Source organism: Mirounga leonina, unplaced genomic scaffold, assembly GCF_011800145.1.
Source record: "Mirounga leonina isolate KUSES-001 unplaced genomic scaffold, KU_Mleo_1.0 Mir_199, whole genome shotgun sequence".
NCBI lineage: Eukaryota > Metazoa > Chordata > Mammalia > Carnivora > Phocidae > Mirounga > Mirounga leonina.
This window is the reverse complement of record NW_023270498.1, coordinates 6,762,923-6,786,840: the sequence shown is the minus strand read 5'-3', so window position 1 is coordinate 6,786,840 and position 23,918 is coordinate 6,762,923. Positions and strand designations below refer to the sequence as shown.

General features: G+C 39.1%; 1 protein-coding gene and 1 long non-coding RNA gene across 2 annotated transcripts in view; one reads left to right on the top strand and one right to left on the bottom strand.

The window, feature by feature from the left end:
* Positions 1 to 14,685: 14,685 nt before the first annotated feature.
* On the bottom strand, positions 14,686 to 16,134 carry POM121L12 (POM121 transmembrane nucleoporin like 12). Its single transcript, XM_035026554.1, has one exon. It carries the CDS (start codon positions 15,705 to 15,707, stop codon positions 14,904 to 14,906), a length of 804 nt encoding a protein of 267 aa, XP_034882445.1. The 5' UTR covers positions 15,708 to 16,134; the 3' UTR covers positions 14,686 to 14,903.
* Positions 16,135 to 17,731: 1,597 nt separating this feature from the next.
* LOC118024533 overlaps positions 17,732 to 23,918 on the top strand; it is a 79,287-nt gene continuing 73,100 nt past the window's right edge. The window contains exons 1-2 of the long non-coding RNA XR_004683131.1: positions 17,732 to 18,471; positions 18,567 to 18,660. This is a non-coding gene — a long non-coding RNA (uncharacterized LOC118024533). The remainder of the gene's footprint in view (positions 18,472 to 18,566; positions 18,661 to 23,918) is intronic.

Sequence of the window (23,918 nt, the reverse complement as noted above, 5' to 3'; positions counted from 1 at the left end):
AAGAAGAAGAAGAAGAAGAAGAAGAAGAAGAAGAAGAAGAAGAAGAAGAAGAAGAAGAAAAGTGATTCTTGATTACCATGTCCTAGAGTCATCTGTTTCCTTAAATAATCTTTCAGTCTGGAAGATACTGGAATATCCTCCTGGGCCAACTGTCTTCTATGAAGCTGGCTGATCCAGATCAGGAGCAGCATTTAAGCAAGAGACACTGTGGAATGGATGGGACTGTGTCCCCATAGCAAGCAGATTTGCCCACAGGATTACCAACCCTGTCCTCTAGTTACCCTTCCAAGTTGTTAATAGGTGAAAGGGGTAGAGAAAGAAACTCAGGAAGTTCCCCATATCAAAAGTCTAGCTTTTAGTATTATTATCTTTTATAAATTTTGAATGTTAAAAGCTAAATATTAACTCATATGAATTCATACATCAATAATTCTAAACTTTCTTGAAGGAAATTGATGCCTCTGGACAAACAAAGGAAAATCAATGTGGAAAAGCAAAACAGAATAGCTCATTTGTCCCTTTCAGACTGTACTATCTCTTTTTCACTTAACAGCTTGGTAAAGATGCAATTTGAATACCATAAAATTCACTCATTTTAAGTGTATAAATCAATTATTTTGACAATTTATATAAAATCAATTTTAGAATATTCCCAACACCACAAAAAGGCCATGGTGCCCATTGGCAGCCACTTCCTATTGCCACCTCTTGCCCAGGCAACACTTAATCTACTTCTGTCTCTATAATTTTGACTTTTATGACATCATTTTATATAAATGGATCAACTAATAGTTGGTGTTTGTCACCTGCCTTCTTTCACTTGGTACAATGTTTGTGAGGTTCATTCATGTTTTGCATGTCTCAACACTTTGTTTTTGTTTCTGAATAAGATTCCTTTTTTGTTTTAAGTTTTTTTTTTTAAGATTTTATTTATTTATTTGACAGAGAGAGATAGTGAGAGCAGGAACACAAGCAGGGGGAGTGCAAGTGGGAGAAGCAGGCTTCCCGCCAAGCAGGAAGCCTGACGGGGTACTCGATCCCAGGACCCTGGGATCATGACCTGAGCCGAAGGCAGATGCTTAACCAGTAAGCCACCCAGGCACCCCAGATTCCATTTTTATGGATACACCACATTGTGCTTATCCATTCACTAGTGGGTGGACATTTGGATTATTTCCACCTTTTGACTATTATGAATAATATTACTATAACCATTCGGGTATTAGTCATTGTGTAAATGTGTGTTTCATTTCTCTTCAATAAAAGTCTAAGGGTCAAATTTGCTAGGTCATATAGTAATTTTAAATTCAAAAACTGTTTCACTGCTCAAAAACTTTGAAACTGTTTTTCGAGATGGCTTTGCCAGATTGCATCTCCAGCAGCAATGTATGAGAGTTCCAGATTCTCTACCTTCTTGTCAATACTTGTTACTGTCTGTCTTATCATTTATATCCATTCTATTGGGAGTGTGAAATGGTATCTCATTGTGATTTGAATTTCCATTTCCTAATGATGGATGATGTGTAATTTATTTTGCTACACATTTTAAGATAGTTATATGTATCTGAAGGCATATTAAAAAAAAAAAAACAAAAACAAAACCTGGAGGATATAGCAGCAGTTTTCTCTGGATAGTAAAAGCATGAGTGATTTATATTTTTAAATCTTTTTTTTCTATTTTTTCTTTTTTTTCTATTTTTTCCTATTTTAAAATTTAAGAAATATCTTATATAATAAAAAGGGTTTGTAATAACAATCTAGTACAGCTTTCTTTTTACCAGATCATAGAATTTACTGTTAAAAGCTAGTATTTTTCAAGAAGAAGTTTTAGAATCAGCTACTTCTCTTTTGATAGTTGTTATGCTCAGTTTTATCCTTTCAGGACATCCATTAATAATGGCCTTAGATTTTTTGCCAAGTCTTAATTTCTCAATTGACTTTGATTCTATATACTTCAGCTATTTATGGGTCAGGCTCTATGCATTAATTCTGGCACTGATCCCAGGTATTTGATTCTTTCCCAAAGTCTATATACAAAATTATTGCCAAGATTGGTAGTGGTAATAATGATCTTTTATAGACTTCTGATTTGATATGGAGTTAAGTATGGGTAACTTATGACCCTTTCTTTTGAACTAGTTTATAGGTGAATTGGGTTCTTCTTTCTACCCAATTTACCCCAATCTTTTCAGTGTATTTCTCTTATTAAAGAGTAATTTGGAAGCTAGTGTAGGAATATAAAGCAACAGGAAAGTATAGTCAAAGAAAGATTGGGGGAAGTTAGAATAGAAAACCATTCCAGTAAGAGAAGAAATATAAACCTATTTTTATTGTACTCCTTCTTACATTCAAATTCTTGTAAGACACAAACACAAAATGAGAGGTGAAAACTTTGGTTGAATATATCAAGGAAGTATTGATAATAAAACTGGAAGAGTTAAAGGCTTTTTTCATCTTTTTATTGAGGGGGTGAATTTTAAATATTGGATATTTTTTCTTTGTGTATTAGAGGCCTTTTGAGGCATCTGCGATGCTTTCAGAAACAGGTGCGGTACTGGGTGCCTAGGACATAAACATTTGCATTAACGTTCACATCTGACTATGGTCTAGGAGAAAATAGTGAGAACCTTAAAATTTTATACCACCAGGTCAAAGTGGAATTAGGGATTTACATAGAGCATTTTTCGGAAAAGTGTTGCCCATTTTGGCATAACTTCTCATGTCTTACAGCTCTTGGGCCCTGATTCTGTAGACAGGCACAAGAGAGAACACTCCCACAGGGGAGTTACCAACAGAAACTAAGTTTGGTCTCAAAATGGCATTAAACCTCTCAGCAAATGACTGTTAGAACACTCAGTCTCACTCACAAAATTGTTTGAATTTTGACTTTTTATTTTTATTATTTTTTTTTTAAGATTTTATTTATTTATTTATTTGAGAGAGAGAGAATGAGAGACAGCATGAGAGGGAGGAGGGTCAGAGGGAGAAGCAGACTCCCCGCCGAGCCGGGAGCCCAATTCGGGACTCGATCCTGGGACTCCAGGATCATGACCTGAGCCGAAGGCAGTCGCTTAACCAACTGAGCCACCCAGGCACCCTGAATTTTGACTTTTTAAAGTTGAATTTTTATAGGTTCTTTATAGCTGCTGGCAAAGGAAAATCCAACCTACTTGTCCCATGTGCTTAATTATAACTCATTAGTTGCCCAACACAGAACTTCTTATCAGTTAAAAAAACAAAGGGTGTTGTGAACTCTTTAGCTCACCCTGTGTGTGGTTATGTGTCCCTGTTTTTATCCCTTTTAGATACAAATAACTAGTTCTCTCTTTTTGTATTCTCTGTGTCCGTAGCATATTGGTGACCTGTGGATTTATTTTGCCTTTAATCATCTACTTCTTTTGGCTTATGTCTTAAAAGAAAAATCTATATGCCACCTCTGACTAGAGCTTGTTTTAGGAATTCAGGCAATTCTTTTTAAATCATACTAAGTAAGTATGCTCTTACAGGCTCAGCAGGCATGAAGAGGCATTAAGATTGTGGTTAGACCAGTCTCTTCAAGATCCCTGCAGGCCGGGCACAGAGATATAACATAATCAAAGGTAGCATGGTAACTTCTCAGGAATAAAAAGGATAGCACAATTCTATGGGTCCATTCCTCTTCTTCTCGTGTTCTGCCTTCAGGCAAACTGGCCTGCCCTGAACCACCCTATGTGCCTAAACAAACAGATAAGTCTATCACTTTAAAATCCTCATTCCTTGATGATATAATACAGCTGTCAAACAAAGGTATTCTTGTAGGAATATTTATTTGTCCTTTTTCTTCTATCACAGCAACAAAGAAGTGATAGCTATGTATGTTTGTTGATAACTATGTAAATATGAACAAATCTCAATGGCTACATGTATCTCTCTATAGGCCTTGACTGAATACTGGGTGTGGGCACTTATATACTATTGCATTTCATCTTTAGAACACTATGAATTGAATAATATTAGGTCTGTTTTATGGATTGGTGAAAGGAGACATAATTAACAAAGTTCAAATCTCACTGCTTAATCATGATATATCAATGAATGGTCTCTGGGATGCATCTATACCTTTGATTTTTCTCTTGATCTCTTTTTTCCTCATTATACACACATGCACACACAACACAACTCACATAACATTCTGCATTTGGATATATAGTATTATAGAAGAGAAGAGGATCTCTTCATGAATGCCTCATAAGAACGTCAAGCTCACCCACCCAAAATCAAAGTATCAGGATTCCTATTTATCTTCCTACTTGTGGTTGAGCGAGCCCATCCAGGCAGAATCAGATCCATATCCCCTGTAGTATGTACAGAGCACAAAGCTTATGCTTTCTAAGAGTGTGCATATAATTTATCATTCAAACCAAGACACTTTTGATTGAAAGGGGACACAAATCCGCCAGGCATAAGCAAGGTCAATTGAGACTCTCCCCAACAAACTCTTGTGTATTAATTAAACTATTTCAACTCAGACTTTTTTTTTTTTTGAAGATTTTATTTATTTATTTTGAGAGAGAGAGAATGAGAGAGAGCACATGAGAGGGGGGAGGGTCAGAGGGAGAAGCAGACTCCCTGCCGAGCAGGGAGCCTGATGCGGGACTCAATCCAGGGACTCCAGGATCATGACCTGAGCCAAAGGCAGTCGCTTAACCAACTGAGCCACGCAGGCGCCCTCAACTCAGACTTGTTTGTAACACCAACACTGCTCACCCTCACCCCATTAGCTATTTAAACTTTACAAGGTCCAAATTTAGTTTTTTTTTCTGTTTTCACACTCTTTTCCTTTCCACATCATTTTTTCCCAGTTAATGTCTACTTATCCTAAAAGTTTCAGGATTTTTTTTTCCCCTAAATTATCTACAGCTAAAATTTCCTCATGTCTTTTATACATTGACATAGAAATTTGTGCTTGCCTTTATAATAAAATTTGTCAAACTGCATTGAATTCTCTTTCTTCTAGCTATCTTCCCACAGATCTTTCATTTCCTTGGTGCCATAGTTACCATCATGTCCCAAGTGCTTAGTAAAATACTTGGATCAATATGGACTCACACAATAAATAGTTTAGGAACACTAAACAAATGTGGTATTGACTGCAAGCAGGATGATACAATTGCCCAGATACTTAAACTCCCTTTACAACCTAAATTTTAGTTCTCTGCTGGACTTAATACGGTCCTGTCCCAGGCTGGCTTTTGTGTCCCCACTGCCCCCATCAATGGTAATGCATTGTTTGCTCTCTTACTCTTCCTAATGTCCCTCACATTTAGTAGCACCCCTTATCCTGAGGGTTTGCATTCACACTGAAGCAAAATGAAAGATGCATTTAATATGCATGACAAAAACACACAAATGTGATTATAATTTTTGAAACTACACTTTAAAAATTGCCAACCATGAAAGTCTTTTTGTAATATCTTCCTTCTCTAAGATATTTTTCACTCACTGTAGCTTTTGGAAATATTGTTTTACATAAAGAGACATTTTTCAAAACTTCCAAAGGCATGAGAAATATGAAAATACTGAGACTATTCCAGGTTAGAGACATCTCAGAAGAGATTATGATTTAATGCGACAAGGTACATTGGATTGGATCCTGAAAGAGAAAAGACTGATGGAAACACTGACGAAATCCAAACAAAGTCAGTAGCTAAGTTGAAGATATTATACCAACATTACTTTCTCGATTTTGATAAACACCCCATGGTTCCGAAAGATATTAACATTAGGGGGTGCTGAGTGAAGGGTAAGTAGGAATTCTTCTCTAAATCTCAAATTATTTCAAAATAAAAAGTTAAAAATGTGGGCTACCAGTTTTGCTTCAAAGTTATGGACTGCCATCACAGCCAAATTACAGGGCTGGACACTGGACAAACAGCACTGGACTAATAAAGACAGAGTGGAAGCCCTCCTAGTGGTGAGAAGACAGTGTGAATGAGCACTGGAGTTCACCTGCAAAGTAGAGTAACAAGAGATCCATCACCAAAATGAGGACACTCACTCCCTACCAGGAGAACATTTGTGAGAATATGGACCCAAAACCTCAACAAGAAGTTATCAGATCTGCGATAAGAAGTAGAATTTGAAAGCAGATCATTTGAAGCTATTTCTTGGGTAAGATCTGCCTATATCAATGTCCCTCTGTGGAGGAATTAAGCTGCATTCTGGCGGACAAATGCACCACCTTAAAAGGGCAGCTTTCTGCTTTTCCCTGCATAAGGTTCTTTCCTTATTCCTTTTCTGTACATTTTATAAGTTGATCATTTGATACGTGTCTCTATTTCAAGGACACTTAACGTTGATCCTGTGTGAATTTTGAGATGACAAAATGCAAAAGGAAATGAACTTTAATGTTGAACTCTCTGGGACTGATGATGTTAGGCTGGACCTCTGTCCACATTTACTCGTATTTATCAATTAATGGTAGTGCAGAACTGTGGCTGAGAATAAATGGATAAAGAAAGACAGAAACTCAAGGAAAGCAAGGCAATATTCTTTTTTTTCTAAGATTTTTTTTTAATATTTTACTTATTTATTTGACACAGAGAGAGAGTGCAAGAGAGGGAACACAAGCAGGTGGAGTGGGAGAGAGAGAAGCAGGCTTCCTGCCAAGCAGGGAGCCCGATGTGGAGCTTGATCCCAAAACCCTGGAATCATGACCTGAGCTGAAGGCAGATGCTTAACGACTGAGCCACCCAGGTGCCCTGCAAGGCAATATTCTATAAAAAGTTTATTGAGTTAAATTAAATTGCACCTTCAAAAATAATATGTTCCAAGCATTTTATTGTATTACTTTAAATATCCCTCTTTTGAAAGTTTAATAAAAAAATATTTAATTGAGTATAGCATAAGATGGTAAGCCTGTGATGTGAGCTATTATCATAATTATTATTTTCCAAAATCAGGCAATGTTGAGAGTTACAATTGCTTAAGTGATTTTTATTACTTTTGCTATTCAATATAATAATTTCACAATCTCTTATAAAAATGTCATATATTTCATTAAGAACATCATATTTTAGGTACATGTGAAAGAAGTCATTCTTGATATGAACTATTTTTACATTTTTCTAAAATATAATAATGCTAATTTTTTTTAGAACTTTTGTTTTTCTAGAGAATGATAAAGCTGGGATTTAAAAATTCTGCCAAAAAGAAAGAAAAAGAGAAAAAAAGAAAGATGGGCACCTTTCTGGGAAAAAAAAAAAAATACCACCACAGAAATGTACCCATTTAGGACATAAGTAATGTTGAGGTTTGCTCTAGGTCACCAGTGGAATGATTGAGTATGCTAATAAAAATATGCAAGATGCCATCATCTTATCATTTGAGTTAGGAAAACTAAAAAAAAAAAAAAAATGACAATTAAGCCAATTCTGAATTAATACCATAATCAAAAATTAAGATGAGAATTCTTTTGCTGTTTGTTGATTTCCAAATAATTATCTCTAAAACATTAAATATTTGAGGAATATTTGGTCTTAGCAAACATGTGAAATCCAAAGAAAATTCAAAATAAATTTTTATACTTAGATGTTAAATTTTCTTTATGAAATATTGTTATTCATTCTTTGTCCAGAACTATAAATAATCACAGGAGCCTTATTTTGGCTATACTGACTTTTTTTTATTTTAATTTTTTTTCCTGATGGTAGCATACCTAATCTGTCTATAAATACTCTTCTTTAATGAGCTAATTTATTTTTTTTAATTTTTTTTTAAAGATTTTATTTATTTATTTGAGACAGAGAGAATGAGAGAGACAGAGAGCACATGAGAGGGGGGAGGGTCAGAGGGAGAAGCAGGCTCCTCACCGAGCAGGGAGCCTGATGTGGGACTCGATCCCGGGACTCCAGAATCATGACCTGAGCCGAAGGCAGTCGCTTAACCAACTGAGGACCCAGGCGCCCTAATGAGCTAATTTAATTCTGTGTCTTGGACTATCCATTTTGCCCCTTGACGAGCTGAAATTTGTTATTAATCTAACATGCTAATGGACTTCCAGTCTATATTTATATCTAGAATGTGTATGTGTATGTTTATAATACATATTGCTATAAATTAGGCATGTACATACCTGTATTAGGAATGCACTGTATTTGTGTATACATGTATTTCAAAAGCATGATATCTATCTGTATGCACAGATGTATATATATATATAAATATCAGAGTTTATTTATACACGTATGTATAAGAATATAGGTATGCAGCTAGCACTCAATTCTCCTTTGCTGTATGCTCTCTCTCTATTTCTCCGGTACACTTATACTTCTGTCAATTTAATTACATTTTTACCATAAATTCATTTGAATGTGTTACCAAATCAGTCTATAACAAATTTTACACTTATATAATTCATCTAATCATTTCATAAAAGAATGAAGTATAAGTGCAGAAAGAGAGCTGTTGTTTCTTTAAATCTAATACTTTGGAAAGACTTGAGTTGTCCAAAACAATTCTTCTAAATTAGGTATGAGCAAGTTATCTGTAAAACACTGGGGGAAATCTACAAGTAATGTGCACTCATATTGTCCTCATATTGTTTGCAAATACCTAAATTCTGGCTTCACCTTAAAGAAACCAGAATAGAAAATAACAAGGCTTCCCACGGAGCGGGGAGCCCGATGCAGGGCTCGATCCCAGGACCCTGGGATCAGGACCCGAGCCGAAGGCAGATGCTTAACAACTGAGCCACCCAGGTGCCCTGAAAATAACAATGTTGTAATGTAGGTATGGTTGATGCAGAACTCCTATCAGCAGATTCTCGTGCAAAGAAAAACCTGGAGTTCTCATTAAAAAATTGGCAAATATATAGGCATATACATTAGAAGTTTAAACTATAGGGGTGCCTGGTTGGCTCAGTCGGTTAATCAATCGTCTGCTTTCTGCTCAGGTCATGATCCCAGAGCCCTGGGATTGAGCCCTGCATCAGGCTCCCTGCTCTGCAGGGGAGTCTCCTTCTCCCTCTCCTTCTGCCCCTCCTCCTGTGCTCTCTCTCTCTCTTGCTCACTCTTCCAAATAAATAAGTAAAATCTTTAAAAGGAAAAGAAGTTTAAACAGTGTTACTTTTGTGATTCCTCTAAGTACTTTTCAGTCTGACTGACCAAAACATTTAGAGCGATAGCAGAATTGTGTATGTTTATGTTTATATGCAAATTTACATGTATATATGCACACACACGAGCATATACACACAGACACATATATACACACATATATGCATATGTACACATACTTACATGTGTGTATATTATATATAATGTGTATGTATACATACACACACACCTTCCAAGCTGCATTGTTTTGAGTAATACTTTATGAAATTTTAGATAGTCTACAGTAAAATAATACTGTACTTCTTCTCATTTGAAAGGAAGCCGCTTAATCTTTGACAGCATAGCAGACAGGGACTGGGGGAGTGGAGTTTGGGAATAAAAGAATTAGGTGTTTCGCTCAAGACAAGTCTCCTGGCTTCAGCGTTTCCTTCTGTTCATTTCATTGGCCTTTTTCTTTGCCTGGACCATCGTAAGGTAACACGTGGACTTGGGAAAAACCAGAGGACCTGGGAATTAATAGTGGGGAGAAAATAAGTCCTTGGGGTTCACGTGTAGGTTATTAAATCACGTTCTTTCAAATTGCAACCTTCCTATTGGCTTTGACCATTTATGTTCTATGTTATACATTTTTGTGCCTAAGTTATAAAAGTGCCTATTCTTACTGTTTTTCTTCTTTTCTCTTTTTTTCTTTTAAGATTTTATTTATTTGACAGAGATTGAGAGAAAGAGAGAGAGCACAAGCAGGGGGAGCGGCAGGCAGAGGGAGAGGAGAAGCAGGCTCCCCGCTGAGCAGGGAGCCCGATGTGGGGCTCGATTCCAGGACCCTGAGATCATGACCTGAGCCAAAGGCAGACGCTTAACCAACTGAACCACTCAGGTGGCCCCTTTGCTTATTTGTTTTTGTGACTAGGTCTCAAAGCTATGCTATTACCTATTTCATGGCTCATATCTTTACAGCATATTTCATCATTTATTAAAATTAAATGCAATGCCAAAATAAAAGAATAATTACTAAGCTACACACAATGAGAATTTACACACTATCAGTCTCATTAATTTACTAAATTAACATGAGATTATTTCTCCTACAGTCTTGCCAAGGCTGGATACCTTTTTTTTGGCAATGATGGGTATAAATACCATGCATGTATAGGTATATGTATTGATACAGATATAGATATATAAATTTCTCTGAATAATTAGGGCACATTGAATATTATATATATTTATTAACAATTTGATTTCTTTCTTATATGAGCTGTCTAGTTACATTTTTATTAATTCTTTTCTTGTTTCTTTTCTTTCTTTCTTTTCTTTCTTTTCTTTCTTTCTTTCTTTCTTTCTTTCTTTCTTTCTTTCTTTCTTTATTTTCTTTCTTTCTTTTTCTTTTTCTTTCTTTCTTTGTTTCTTTCTTTCTTTCTTTCCTCCCTCCCTCCCTCCCTACCTTTCTGTCTTTCTTTTTTTTCCTTTGATATTTAGTGCTTCCTTGTATTTGTGGAATAGCAATTTGTGATCTGTTATGTGGGTTACCAATGTAGCATCCAACCCTGTCACTTGCTTTTGAAATATTTTTCTATTACAGAGGTTTTTAAAATATTAGCTATTACAAACTTTTCTTTTATGGTTTTGGGTTTTTTGCCTCCTTAAGAATGCCAAAGGAGGAGATTGGTGGAGGGCTTTTAACATTTGTGTAGAGCTTAATTTTTCAAAATTTATTATGGGTGTAATTAAACTTTAATTCATTTACTCTTGGGAAAAAAATATTTCCTTCGAATTTTCAACTATTTTGTAGTTTTCTTTTTTTAAAGATTTTATTTATTTATTTGAGAGAGAGAATGAGATAAGAGAGCATGAGATGGGGGAGGGTCAGAGGGCGAAGCAGACTCCCTGCCGAGCAGGGAGCCCGATGCAGGACTCGATCCAGGGACTCCAGGATCATGACCTGAGCCAAAGAGAGTTGCTTAACCAACTGAGCCACCCAGGCGCCCTAACTATTTTGTAGTTTTGATGTTTACATTTGTGTTTTGCATAAGAGAGAGAGCTGTGTTCTATTTCCCAATTGGAAAGCTGATAATTGCAATTCACTGTTTCTAATAGTTCATTATTTTCACACAGATTTTAAATGTTAGCATTATCATATATTAAATGTTTACACATCTGCTTTAGCAAACTCTGCTCTGCCCCAGGGACTCATTTGTCTCTCCATGTCCCATGCTGCTGGGCCTCCCATGATGCGAGGGCAGAGGCCTCACTTTGCTTCGGCTGGCCATGCAGTCTCTGTAGGTGCCTGTAAGGCTGGTTCACAGGAAGAGAGTCCTGTGCTCCTGGTAAATTCTGTTTATATATGCCAGACGAATATTCTGTACTCTACTTTGACCGATAGACCACATTGCTCTGAGGCACTACTGTGAATAACCCCATCAGGAATCTCTTCCCAAGCTCACAAGTTCCCAGCTCATTCTCATCCTGTGTGCCCAAGCCTTGCAAGCCCTTGGAAACTCATGATGAGACATTAGAAAATCCCCACACAGCTGAGCTCTCTTCAACCTCCGACCCACATTCATCATGCACGCACTGCCCCTTAGCTGGAAGCAAAGCTGCTCTTCCTCCCACGTTTCAAAACGCTCATGGGGTGCACCAGAGAACAGGTGCTCTTCCCACACTGTGATTTCTCTTTGCTCTTTCAAAGATCCCCATTACTTTGAAACTCATAATGTTAGAAACCACGTGCAACCTTCCTTGCAGTCATGAAAATTTGAATTCCTTCCTCATGATCTTCCCCCTTCGCCCTGTTCTGGTCACTATTCATAGCACCTTTAACCTCCACCCACCATGTTTCTTGACCTCCTCTAGGACACTGACAGATTTCTGTTCCCTCACCTAATTCTCACACCCCTGACGCCTGTCATTAGGACTCTGATCGTTTTCCCTGTAGTTCTCATTACCTAGGTTCCTCCCTCATCAAATTCTCTCTTAACCAGTTTGATTCTATAATCCAAATTACAATTACTCCTTTAAAAACACCCTGTCATGGCTAATTGTATGTGCCAACTTGACTGGGTGATAGGGTCCCCAGATATCGGGTTAAACTATCTTTCTGTGTGTGTCTATGAGGATGTTTCTGGATGCACGTAATATTTGAAGTGATAGACTGCGTAAAGCAGATGGCCTTCCCCAATGTGAAGGGGCCTCAATCAGTCCTTGGAACACTGGAATAGAACAAAGTTTGAGTAAGAAAGATTTCTCTGTCTGTCTGTCCGTGTCTCCCCGCCCTGGGACATTCATCTTCTGACTTCAGACTTGGACTGGAACTTAACACTCAGGTCTCCTGAGTCTGCAGCTTGCCAACTGTAGATCTTGGAACTTCTCAGGCCCCATAATCACATGAGCCAATTCTTATTTATTTATTTTTTTAAGATTTATTTATTTATTTTAGAGACAGAGACAGAGAGAGCACGAGTGGAAGGGGCAGAGTGAGAGGGAGAGAGAATCTCAAACAGACTCCGAGCTGAGTGTGGAGCCCTATGGGGGGTTCAAATCTCATGATCCTGAGATCATGACCTGAGCGGAAACCGAGAGTCAGATGCTTAAGCTACTGTGCCACCCAGGAGCCCCGAGCCAACTCTTTAGAATCAATCAACTTGCCTCTCTCTCTCTCTCTCTCTGTCTCCACAGGTGAATCCAAATGCACACACACACATACACCCTCGCACACTGGTTCTGATTCTCAGAAGAACCCTGTCTCATACACACCTTAACTCCTTTGCTTCCTCCCTCTTGATTAAATTCTTTTGAACTATATTAGTTAATAGAATATTGGTTAAAATGTAATGGTTAAAACCAATTGTGGACTCAATCCTTATTTGTATATTTGTTCAGGTAAAATGAAATCTAAAGATTAATAAATCATTTTTCCTGGTTTCCCATTTCGTTTGAAGAACCCAACCCTGAAACCCTGATACCCTGATATTTTTCTCATAATTCTACTACATTCTCCAAGTCTTTCCCTTTTCCCTCTGGGAGAATTCTGTTTCGCATGTTCAGCAGTTTTGTCAAACCTAAAATATTTCCCTCCTGCCCTCTCTCACACAGACTTGCTTTGTACTTCCCTGGTAGAGTTGAAGACAGAGAATTGATGTTCCCCCCGGGTACCAGGCCCCCCCCCCCAGCCCATTCCACACCACAGCCACTGCCCCCAGCCCCTGCCACGATCGAGGATCAAGTGTCTGAGAGCCACCCCACCTTCCACAAGCACTTAGCAGTCCATCCCTCCTGATCCTCCCAAAGATCCCTTTACAGCTGAACATATTCCTTACCCTTTCCTAAAACAAAATTTCAGAACAAAGTAAAACTGCCTCCCACCTGCTTTACTCTATGACAGAATATCTACCACATGGCTTCTCCAGACCCTGCCTCCACATCCACTCCTTCTAATGTCTTCCAAATTAATTCAGGCTTTACCTCCAACACTCTAAAAGGATTCCTCTTTTCAAAGTCAGTGATGGAATATCTCAACTTTTCGGTGGCAGCCAACGTGGGTGATAAATTCCACCTTCTAAAGCTCTCCCCTCAATGTCTCTCCTGCTTCTGACTTATGTCCCACCTCTGTCCTCTGTGGCTGTGCTTTCCCAGCTTTCTCCTCTTTCCCTTTCCTTTCTTTTGCCCTTTAAACATCAGAGCATGAGAGGGTTCATCCTTAGCCTTCTTCTCTGGGTTTTCTGCTTGGTGAATCCACATAGCACTGGCTTTAAGCATCATGTGTATCAGTGGGCTTATGTGTTCATGACTTCTACATTTATTTCTCTGATTTCAAACTCTCCACTGAGTTCCAGGCTCATGTTTTCAACTGCACAGGTGACAATTTCACTGGGATAACAAATGAATGCATTGAGGAGACATGACTGACTTAGAACCTTTGATATCTCCAATTATGTTCCCTATTGACGTTTCCCATCTCGATAAATGGCACTGTCACCATGCAATTTTTGGAACCAATAAGCTAAGACTCCTGGATTCTTCTACTCTCCTAATGCTATCATCTATTGCATTAGGAAGCCCCAAAACATTTACCTTCAAGACACACCCCTAATTCATGTGCACCTTTAACCTACATCACTTCTCTTTCAGACCAATCTGCCCACAGCATTGGGCTCCTACTGTTTCTGTTTCAGTTGCTGATTTTGGATGATAAACTCTTCACATAGTTTAAAACACATCAACCTGATTAGTCTTACCTCTGCTTAAAACCTATGGTTCTTAGAATAAAACTCAAACTCTTCCATGGCCCCAATGCTTTATATTACTTCATCGTTGTCTGTGTCACTAACCTCATATTATGTTCTCTCTCACCACTCTAGCTTTATTGGACTTCTCTTTGGGCCTCAAATAAATAAAAGTTATTACCAGTGCAGGGTCTTTGCCCTTGCTCTTGATAGTCTGGAAACATTTTCCTTTTACTTTTATATAAAAAGGCCTTTATAAAATATTAATATCATTTTAATGAGATCAAATATTTATACAAGCTGGGCAAATAGGGAAGGTGGGGAAAGAATGCCTTCCAGTAAAGGAGGGGAAAGGGCAGGAAGGAGTGGGCAGGCAGGGGAGGCAAGGGGTTTAACAGCAATCTTCAGTGTGGGGCTCTCCAGAGTAAGGGCAGGCAGGTCTGGGGTATTGTGTCAGGTAGAGTATGGGGTCAGCAAGAAGAGAATAAATAGAAAGGTTTGAATTTCAGGAGGCAGGTAACAGGGCCCTGACTCTTAGGAGCCAAAGGGGCCAGCAGGCTGGGAAGAAACCCTCCTGGTGTGGTTCTTACGCACTGTAGGAAGGTGGGAGGCCCCTGGAGTACTGCATCTTCTCCCAGCTCTGCAGCTGAGGATCTGGGCCCCGGGCTGACACCGCCCCTGCCGTGGGGTGGGTAGCAGACAGCGAAGGCTGGGCGTCAGGCTCGAGGTCAGCGTCCTCCCTGCAGACAGTGTAGCTCCAGGAGTGAAGGCTTCTGATTAGAGGCCCTGGTCTGGGCACAAAGGAAGGGACCACACCATTTCTGATCAGGGGCTTAAAGGCAGATGGCCTGGGCTCCGGGTTCCGCCTCCTGCTTGTGCTCTCTGGAATCTCAAACCACAGGGGCCCGTCAAACTTCCTGTTCCCCTTCTGGCGCTGGCTGAGAGCCCTCAGCACGGTCTCCTTGGCACAAGGGTCTGGGCGCTCCTCCACTAGTGGATGCCCTGCGGAGCAGGCGCCGTGCCGCTGTGCCTGGGACACCCAGGGGTTCCCTCTGCGCTCAGGGGGCGCGATCCTGACCGTCACAGGGCTCCAGATCCGTCTTGGGTGGCGGGCACTCCAAAGCCACCGCTTCATGTAACTCTCCCAGGCGCCGGAGAGATCGGGCCCCAGGACTGTCTCAGCAGGTGGCTTGGCGGGAAAGCGCCTCCATGCCTCAGGGACCACCCTCCGCGGCTTGGCGGGGTCCCAGTTGGGCGGCATCTGCGGGAGGGGCCCCGAGCAGATGCGGTGCCCACCGTCGTCGGCGTGGGCAGGCCTGGGCCGCGGGTTCCGGCGCCCTTGGGCGAGGGGTGGCGGCTCGGGCTTGGATGTGCTCAGGTAGTTGCCCATGGGAGCGGGCGTCAGGGAGGGGGCTTTCTGGTGGGGATTCGGCTTCCAGAAGTTCCCAGTGTCGCCGGACGCAGCTGCAGCCGAAGCGCCCAGGACTCAGATGACCGTTGGCATCTGGGTGCACGGAAAGCGCGTGGGCTTGGGTTCTGGAACCCTCCACAACCCCTGGGCGCGTGAGGCTGGCAGAGGGGACTCAGGAGAAGTCTGCAGGTGCAGCTGCAGCCTGAGTGTGCATGGTCATCTGGAGGTCACAGCCTCCAGTCTCTGTTCTTCCCGCTGCTGATAGCAAGAGTTTGGCTGCGGAGAGAGGACCAGGACTTCACCATCTCCACTCCCCAATCCCCAGCATCTTTACTGCAATATCATTCACATACCATACAGTTCACCCAAAGAGTACAGTTCTACGGCTTCCAGCACGTTCACAGATACGTGCACCCATCACCACACTCAACTTGAGAACATCCATGCTTCCAAGAGAAAGCCTGGATGCTATGACTATCACCTTCCCATCCACCTCCCCTTCCCCCAGCCCTAAACAACCACTAATTCACTTTCTCTCCAGATACAGATTTCTCTATTGTGGGCTTTCAGATAAACGGGATTATGTAATATGTAGTCTTTTGCGACTGGCTTCTTTTGCTTAGCATACTGTATTTTCAACGTCCATCCATGCAGTAGTGGGTCACAGCTTTTCACTCTTTATGATCCAGCAATATTCCATTGCACAGACAGACCACATGTTGTTTATCCTTTGCCAGTTAATGGACATTAGGGTTGTTTCCACTCTTCTGATATTATGAATAATGTTGTTATGAGCATTCATGTATAAAAGTTTATGTGGACAAATGTTTTCATTTCTCTTTGATGTATAGCTAGGGTAGAATTGCTAGGCCATACCTTAACTGCTTAATTTTTTTTTTTTTTTTTTAAGATTTATTTATTTGAGAGAGAGCACATACTAGCGGGGGTGGGGAGGGGCACAGGGAGAGGGAGAGAGTATCCTCAAGCAGACTCCATGCTTATCAGGGAGCCCTACTTGGGTCTAGATCTCATGACCCTGAGATCATGACCTCAGCCAAAATCAAAAGTCCCAGGCTTAACCTACTGAGCCGCCCAGGCGCTCCTTAACTGTTTAACTTTTTGAGAAATTACCAAACTATTTTCCCCAGTGTCTGTACAAGTCTACATCTCCACCAGCAGAGTTGTCTCTATTTTGGGACTTGATCTGAGAGGGAGAAGGTATAATAATTCTTGCAGTTCATAAAAATTACAGATTGGGTATTGACAGACGGCCATTCTCTTTCATTATCGTAAAAACCAAACATAATTCACTTGAATGCTCTTTTAAGCAAAACTAAATAACAAGTTTTTGTTTTCGTAAATGTGATGCATGTTTTATTCTTCTAGAGTGGTTGTTAATGTTACTTTCTGCAATTTGCCTCTTAAGGAAATGGTGACAGTAGACCACGATTTATGTTTTAGCCCCGAAAACGTTGGTTTTATGAAGACTGTTCTATAATTTAGGCTTCGTACATTCATATATAGATGTTATTCTTTTTGAACGTTAATGTGATTTCTCTTTTTTTCCATTTTTACTGGTAATCCATGTTTACACATTAGTGGCTCATGTTTCCAACTAACAGTTAAAAAACATCTGACTATAAAAACAATGTTTGAAGATTACTAATACTATATTTTATATATATATATAGTGATGGAGTTTGGCGGTCTGTTGAAGGTGGTATAAAGCAAACTGTTTTCCAGAATGTTTTCCTTAAAAGCACATGCACAAAGTGCCTGCTGAGCTAGCCAGTAAAGGTACAGAAAAGTGGAGTCTGGCAAAGTAAGTACCAAACCCAAGAGCAAGCAGCAGGTGCATTCTGGATCTGAGAGGCAAACAGGTGAATGTTGAGGACATTAAAGGGAGCCCACTGAAGGCTTCATAATGCTTCTGCAGTTCGGAAAGAAGTCACTTGTTGGAGAGGTAGGTGTGCCATCAGCCAAGGGGTACTGGAGGATGAGATCGTAACACTTCCCAATCACTAATTCATTTTCATTTCTTCCACATTCCTAATTTATTAATGATCCCAGAGAATATGATTTTGAAAACAAGAGCTTCCTATGCTATAATTTTCTTCTTAATAAGACATTTCTTGATAAGGATAGCGATGACTTTTATATCTAAGAAGCCTCTTAAGACGATGGTATCATTATCATCAGAATGGATCATTAATGCAATTGAGCACAGAGTTTCCCACATCCTATTTGCAGTGCAATCCAGTGTGTGTCATTTTGGTTTGTGGTTAAACACTCTTCCAAGAACCACAGTCTCTCTGCTGGTGAGGTACAGCCCGCCGGAAGTGAATCACCTCTAAATGCATCTTCACCAGCAAATCAACATGTTTCTTGATTAGTTAAAAGTTATTTGCATAGACATTGACTATGTCTGCTTCCTTTCCTTCTCACCCACAAGGAGATAACAGATTTCTTTTGGTTAGTTGACGTTAGGAATTAAGGTAAATCAGTGGTTCCCAATTAGAGGCAGCTTTGCTGCTGTATAACCCTTGTCCCAGGGACATTCGAGAACGTAGGTTGGGGATATGGAGTAAAGGCCAGGGATGTTGCTAAACAGCCTCTGGTGCATAAGACAGGCCCCACAGCAGAGAATGATCTGGCCACAGATGCTGGCCCTGCAGGGACTGAGAAACTCTGCCCTCAGTAGTTCCCTCATCTTCCCTTAATGTTACGAAGTTACGTCACTATGGTAAGTTTCTCAAAACTGTGAAATTAACTTCAGTTCGATGCTGTGAAACCCCATTCTCCATTTGAATTTTACCAATTGTTCCTTTTCTTTTTCAGGAGCTAATCCTTTTCAGTCTGTTCTAATCTATGAGAGTTTATCCATCTTTCCTCGTTTTCCATGACCTTGACACTTCAGAAGAGTACTGACCAGGTATTTTTTAGAAATGCTCAATTTTTTTAGCAACTGAATCATTTTATATTTACCTTTAATTAAATTATACATTCAGATAGCTTGAAGCTCTAAACCATTCTAGAATTCTTATTGAAAACATTGCATATATATATACATACTTCGTCCCACTTTTTTTTCTCAAAGAAATCTGGTTTCATAGTTCTCCATTTCTTTTTATTCATTTATTTTTTTTCCCTGAGTGCTGCTACAAATATGGCAGTTTTTGTTGCTGTGCTGTTAACCTGAGCTTGGCGATCTTTACATTTATCTCATGCTGGTAGAGCTGACCACTTTGTTACACTCGGTACCTTGGGGCCAAATTTGGATCACAGATTTCATTTCTTTGGTTTTATTGTTTACTTGCACACTATCAAGTAATCTTGTTTTTTTAAATAACTTTATTTGAGATATAACTTATATACCAGCCAATTCACTCATGCACAATTCATTGGCTCTTAGTACATTCATAAATATGGGAGTTTTAATATTTCACAGATATGGGAATTTAATTTTTAATTTAAATTTTAATTAAATATAAATTTTATTTTTTTAAAGATTTATTCATTCATTTTAGAGGCAGGAGGGCAGAGGAAGAGGGAGAGGGAGAATTCTCATGAAAACTCCCACTGAGCAAGAAGCCCGACACAGGGTTCAATCTCAAAACCCTGAGATCATGACCTGAGCCAAAATCAGGAGTTGGCCACCCAACTGACTGAGCCACCCAGGCGCCCCAAATTTTAATATTTTCATTACCTCAAAGCAAACCCTTACCCTTTACCTATCACCTCTTACCCTCCCACTTCTCAGCTCTAAGCAACCACAAATCTACTTTCTCTGTATATAGAGTCCCATATTGTGGGATTTCGGATAAATGGAATGATATAACATGTGGTCTTTTGTGACTAACTTCTTTCCCTTAGCATAATATTTTCAAGGTTATCTGTGCTGTAGCATGTATCAGCACTTTATTCTTTCTTACGACCCAACACTATTCCATTGTGCGGATAGACCACATTTTGTTTATCTTTTTGCTAGTTGGTGGACTTCTAGGTTGTTTCCACCTTTATTCTATTAAGAATAATGTGCTCTGAACATTTATATATAAAATTCTGTATAGGGAAATGATTTCATTTATCCTTGGTGTATATCTAGGAATCGACTTTTCTCAGTCATTTGATAATTGTATATTTAATCATTTGAGAAACTGCCACATACTTTTTCGAAATGGTTGCATACTTTGTAGCCCTATCAGCAGCATGTGAGGGTCCCAATGCCTCCCTGTCTCTCCAGCACTGATTAGGATCTCACTTTTCCATTCTAGCCATTGTGGTTTGTGTGAAGTGGTATACCATTAGTTGAGTTCATGTGTCTTTTAGAAAATATTTTTAACGTCTACATTCTGATTAGTTACAGTATTATAATGATTTTATGGCTTGTGGTTCTCAAACATGAGTGTGCAGCATCAGAATCACCAGGACAGGCTAAACAGAGATTGTTGATCTCGCCCCCAGTAGTTCTGCACAGGTTCCAACAATTTACATTTGTTAGAAATCTTCCCAGTTGATGCAATGGGACCTGCCCTGGGACCACACTTTGAAATTGCAGCTATAGGCTTAATTGTGAGTGTATATGGTTTTAGGATCTAGCGTTTATTGCAGTTATACCAGTTTAAGTTAGACATTGAAGGCAAAGGAGACTATCATCTGATATCTAAATTATGCAGAGTATCATTTTCCTCACTTGGGAAAAATGTGTATTTTTTAGGAGCATTTCTGAAAATGTAATGGTCATTAAAGTCATCTGGAGATGTTAAAATGTAGGTTTTGATTCAGTAGATCTGAGGTGAGGCCTATAATTTTGCATTTCTAATAGATTGCAAAGACTGGCAATCTCAGTCATACCCTGAGTGTTTGTTTGAAGGTAGGGCCTCAGGCACTATCCAAATCAATTACCTCAGCATTTGAACATGTGTATTTTGAAATTTGGCATGCTTGGGTCTAGATACAAAGTTCTCAACTCCAGTTGCATATTAGAATGACTTGCAAAACTCCTTGTCGTGCTATTTTGTTTAAAATAGTCTGGAGAAGGTCTGTGGATAGCTAATGTAAGTTTTAAAAGTCCTCCCAGTGAATCCAGTTGTCAGCTATGGTCCAAAGTGACTGGGTTGGCTGGTTTGGGGCTGGGAAACATGGCCTGCTGTGGACTCTGACATCCCCCTTGTTGGTCAGCATTGACTTAATTGACATGCCTGATGGTACAACTTCTTCCTTCCATCTCGCTCCATGTTCACTTGCCCAAGGTTTTTCCTCTATTAGGAAATTACATTCATTTATATACTAGTCTAACCTTTGATGAAGAAAGTTACGTCTGCCCCCTTACATATATATGACTGAATCTCAGGATGTAAGATGGTTCATGCTTTAAGTCCATATTACCAGACAATAAAGCCAGCACTGAGCATAGTAGGTGTTATATGTATTGGTACTTAATAAATGCTCATTAAAAGATTATATTCTACATTTGTAAAGGTTCAGCCTTTACCTTCCATTCATGTATTTGGTTTCTAAAAAAAGTAATTCCTTTTAAGATTTACACTTCCAGAAATGTTCAGAACATAATCCCATGGCATTGCATTCTTTTTAGAATGATCTCCTATTATGTATCCAATGGTTTGTTAAATATATACAGAACAAGGGGGCGCCTGGGTAGCTCAGTCGTTAAGCATCTGCCTTCGGCTCAGGTCATGATCCTAGGGTCCTGGGATCGAGCCCCACATCGGGCTCCCTGCACCGTGGGGAAGCCTGCTTCTCCCTCTCCTACTCCCCCTGCTTGTGTTTCCTCTCTCGCTATGTCTCTCTCTGTCAAATAAATAAATAAAATCTTTAAAAAATAAATAAATAAATAGATAGATAGATAAATAAATAAATAAATAAATAAATAAATAAATAAATAAATATATACAGAACAAAATGTGTGCCTTCTAATGTCCTGTTCAGATATAATTCTATAATCGGAACTGTCCGGCCATAAAATGAAAATAGGGGTGGCATTTTATGCTGAAATATTTCTTCCTGAAAATGAAAGTTTTAAGGGCAAAAATTATGTCTCTAGAGTGCTGCTATATACCATATCTTAGCTGCTGTGGATGCCCAGCACTTGTGAAACGAGAAATCCACCCCAAGGTCCTGTAGTTAAAATTTTGATCAACTCACCAAAAATGAGCACAGATGACGGAGTGGTTAGCAGCGACAGGGTCTGCCTGGGAAGGCAGGATTGGCATGGTTAGCTGCAGGAACTGCAGCTAGTTTTGTTCTCGTAACTCTCCCAGATCCATAATTCAAAGTCTCACAGCTTGCATAAGATTCATCAGACAGAAAACAGTAATTACAAAGACATAATGAAGGGGTGATTTCTAGAGAAGGCTCTTTGGAATATTGGATGTCACAGTAGGAAACGTATTTTTGTAGCTTTTAAGAAAGATGAGCACCACAGGTATTGGCATTGTGGTGCATGCTCTTTGGCAGCCAGATCTTCTTTTATTAGGATCATTTCTGACAGTCTTGGGCTCACCTGAAGTTGAAAAGTCATTCTAAAATGTATTAAAAATAATGTAAGTCAAGAATGATTAAGCGTCAGAAACCATGCATGTTTCTTGTTGACTTGACTACTAATAGGCATTCTCACGAATGATTCATTTGATGTAAAATAAATGAAATAAAATGAATGAAACATAACAGTCCCACTGAGGAGCCAGCATGGTCTATGCCTTGATCACACTTAACTCTTATGTCAACAGTCATACCACTGAAAAAAATAGTACAATCTAGTAGATTAAATGAATTAAATGATGTCTAAAATGTAAAGGTTCAGTAATCCATGGCATATGGTATGTTGTCATCTTCAGGGTAATGATAGCAAAAACAAACAATGAAACAAATACATGCCAAATTTTATGGGTTTATGGTTATAAAGCATATAAGACATACAAATTAAGTAACTGGTTGAATGTTTAGGCATTGGTTATATTCATTTAATTTACCACAAGTTATCCTGAATGTCAAAATACTGAATATGGTATTCTTGGCTGAAACTACTCATTCAACAATCTCAGGACAACGTCATTTCCTGGGAAGCTGATTGGTCAAGCTTTGTTGACCAAATCAAATTTACATGGAAAAGGAATGTCATTTAGCATTCAAATCCATGTGACCATTTTTTCTTTCAAACTCATTATTGTGCCCACCACCTCACGTGGTCTGATCTTCAGATCAATTATTTAAATCATGTTTGCATGGTGACTTATTTACTGTCTCAACAGAGACAGCAATATGTTTATATTGAATTTATTTTTAAGGTATTAGAGAGAGAGATTTTTATAAATTTTGGAAGATATATAGTGAAAGTGTCTGATTCCTAATCCAAAATAAAAAAATATGAAATTATAGCCATAACCTACAATTATAATTTCCATAAACCTACTTGGTTCTAAATTATTACTCCAAAGAACATGAGTTTGGTTTTTTTTTTCAGTTAAGATAATGATTTTCAACCAACTCTTACCATATGTTTTGAATGAATTAAAATCATTAATTCATTATTGAATTCATATTCAATATCTCATGTAAATCATTGAATACTGTACTGCATGTGGAAAACAGGAGGGTTGTCAGCGTGTCCGTTGTTGACCATCACGATCAGGTGGCTGACTGGGCGTTGTGGTTCACTCCTGTTACGCAGCATCATTGGAGAGGATTAGACTGCATATGGACAGCCTGGGAAAAGATTCAAATTCAAAATTTGAAGTATTGTTTTCTACTGAATGAGTATTGCTTTTACACCATCATAAAGACAAAAAAATGTAAGCTGAATGAACTTAAGTCATGGACTGTCTATACTATTGACTTTCGTATTAGGACCTTGCATTCAGCAACGTTTATAACCACCTGAGTTCTAATCATTAGCCTGTGGAGTCTGTTTTCCAGATACAAAAACCACCTCCAAAGAAGGAAAATTGTTTTTATTTCTATTCAATCTATATTCCACATGTTTCTATTTTCTTGTAGTACTTGTTTTCTTTTACTTCTAGGAAAGCACTTAACGACTGCAATGAAAATAGTTTCTAACAAAAAAATAAATTCTCTTAGGGTGCCTGGGTGGCTCAGTTGGTTAAGCAACTGCCTTCGGCTCAGGTCATGATCCTGGAGTCCCGGGATCGAGTCCCGCATCAGGCTCCCTGC

Excerpts from the sequence above, each read along its gene's own strand:
- POM121L12 (XM_035026554.1), bottom strand. The coding sequence starts at position 15,707 with ATGGGCAACTACCTGAGCACATCCAAGCCCGAGCCGCCACCCCTCGCC.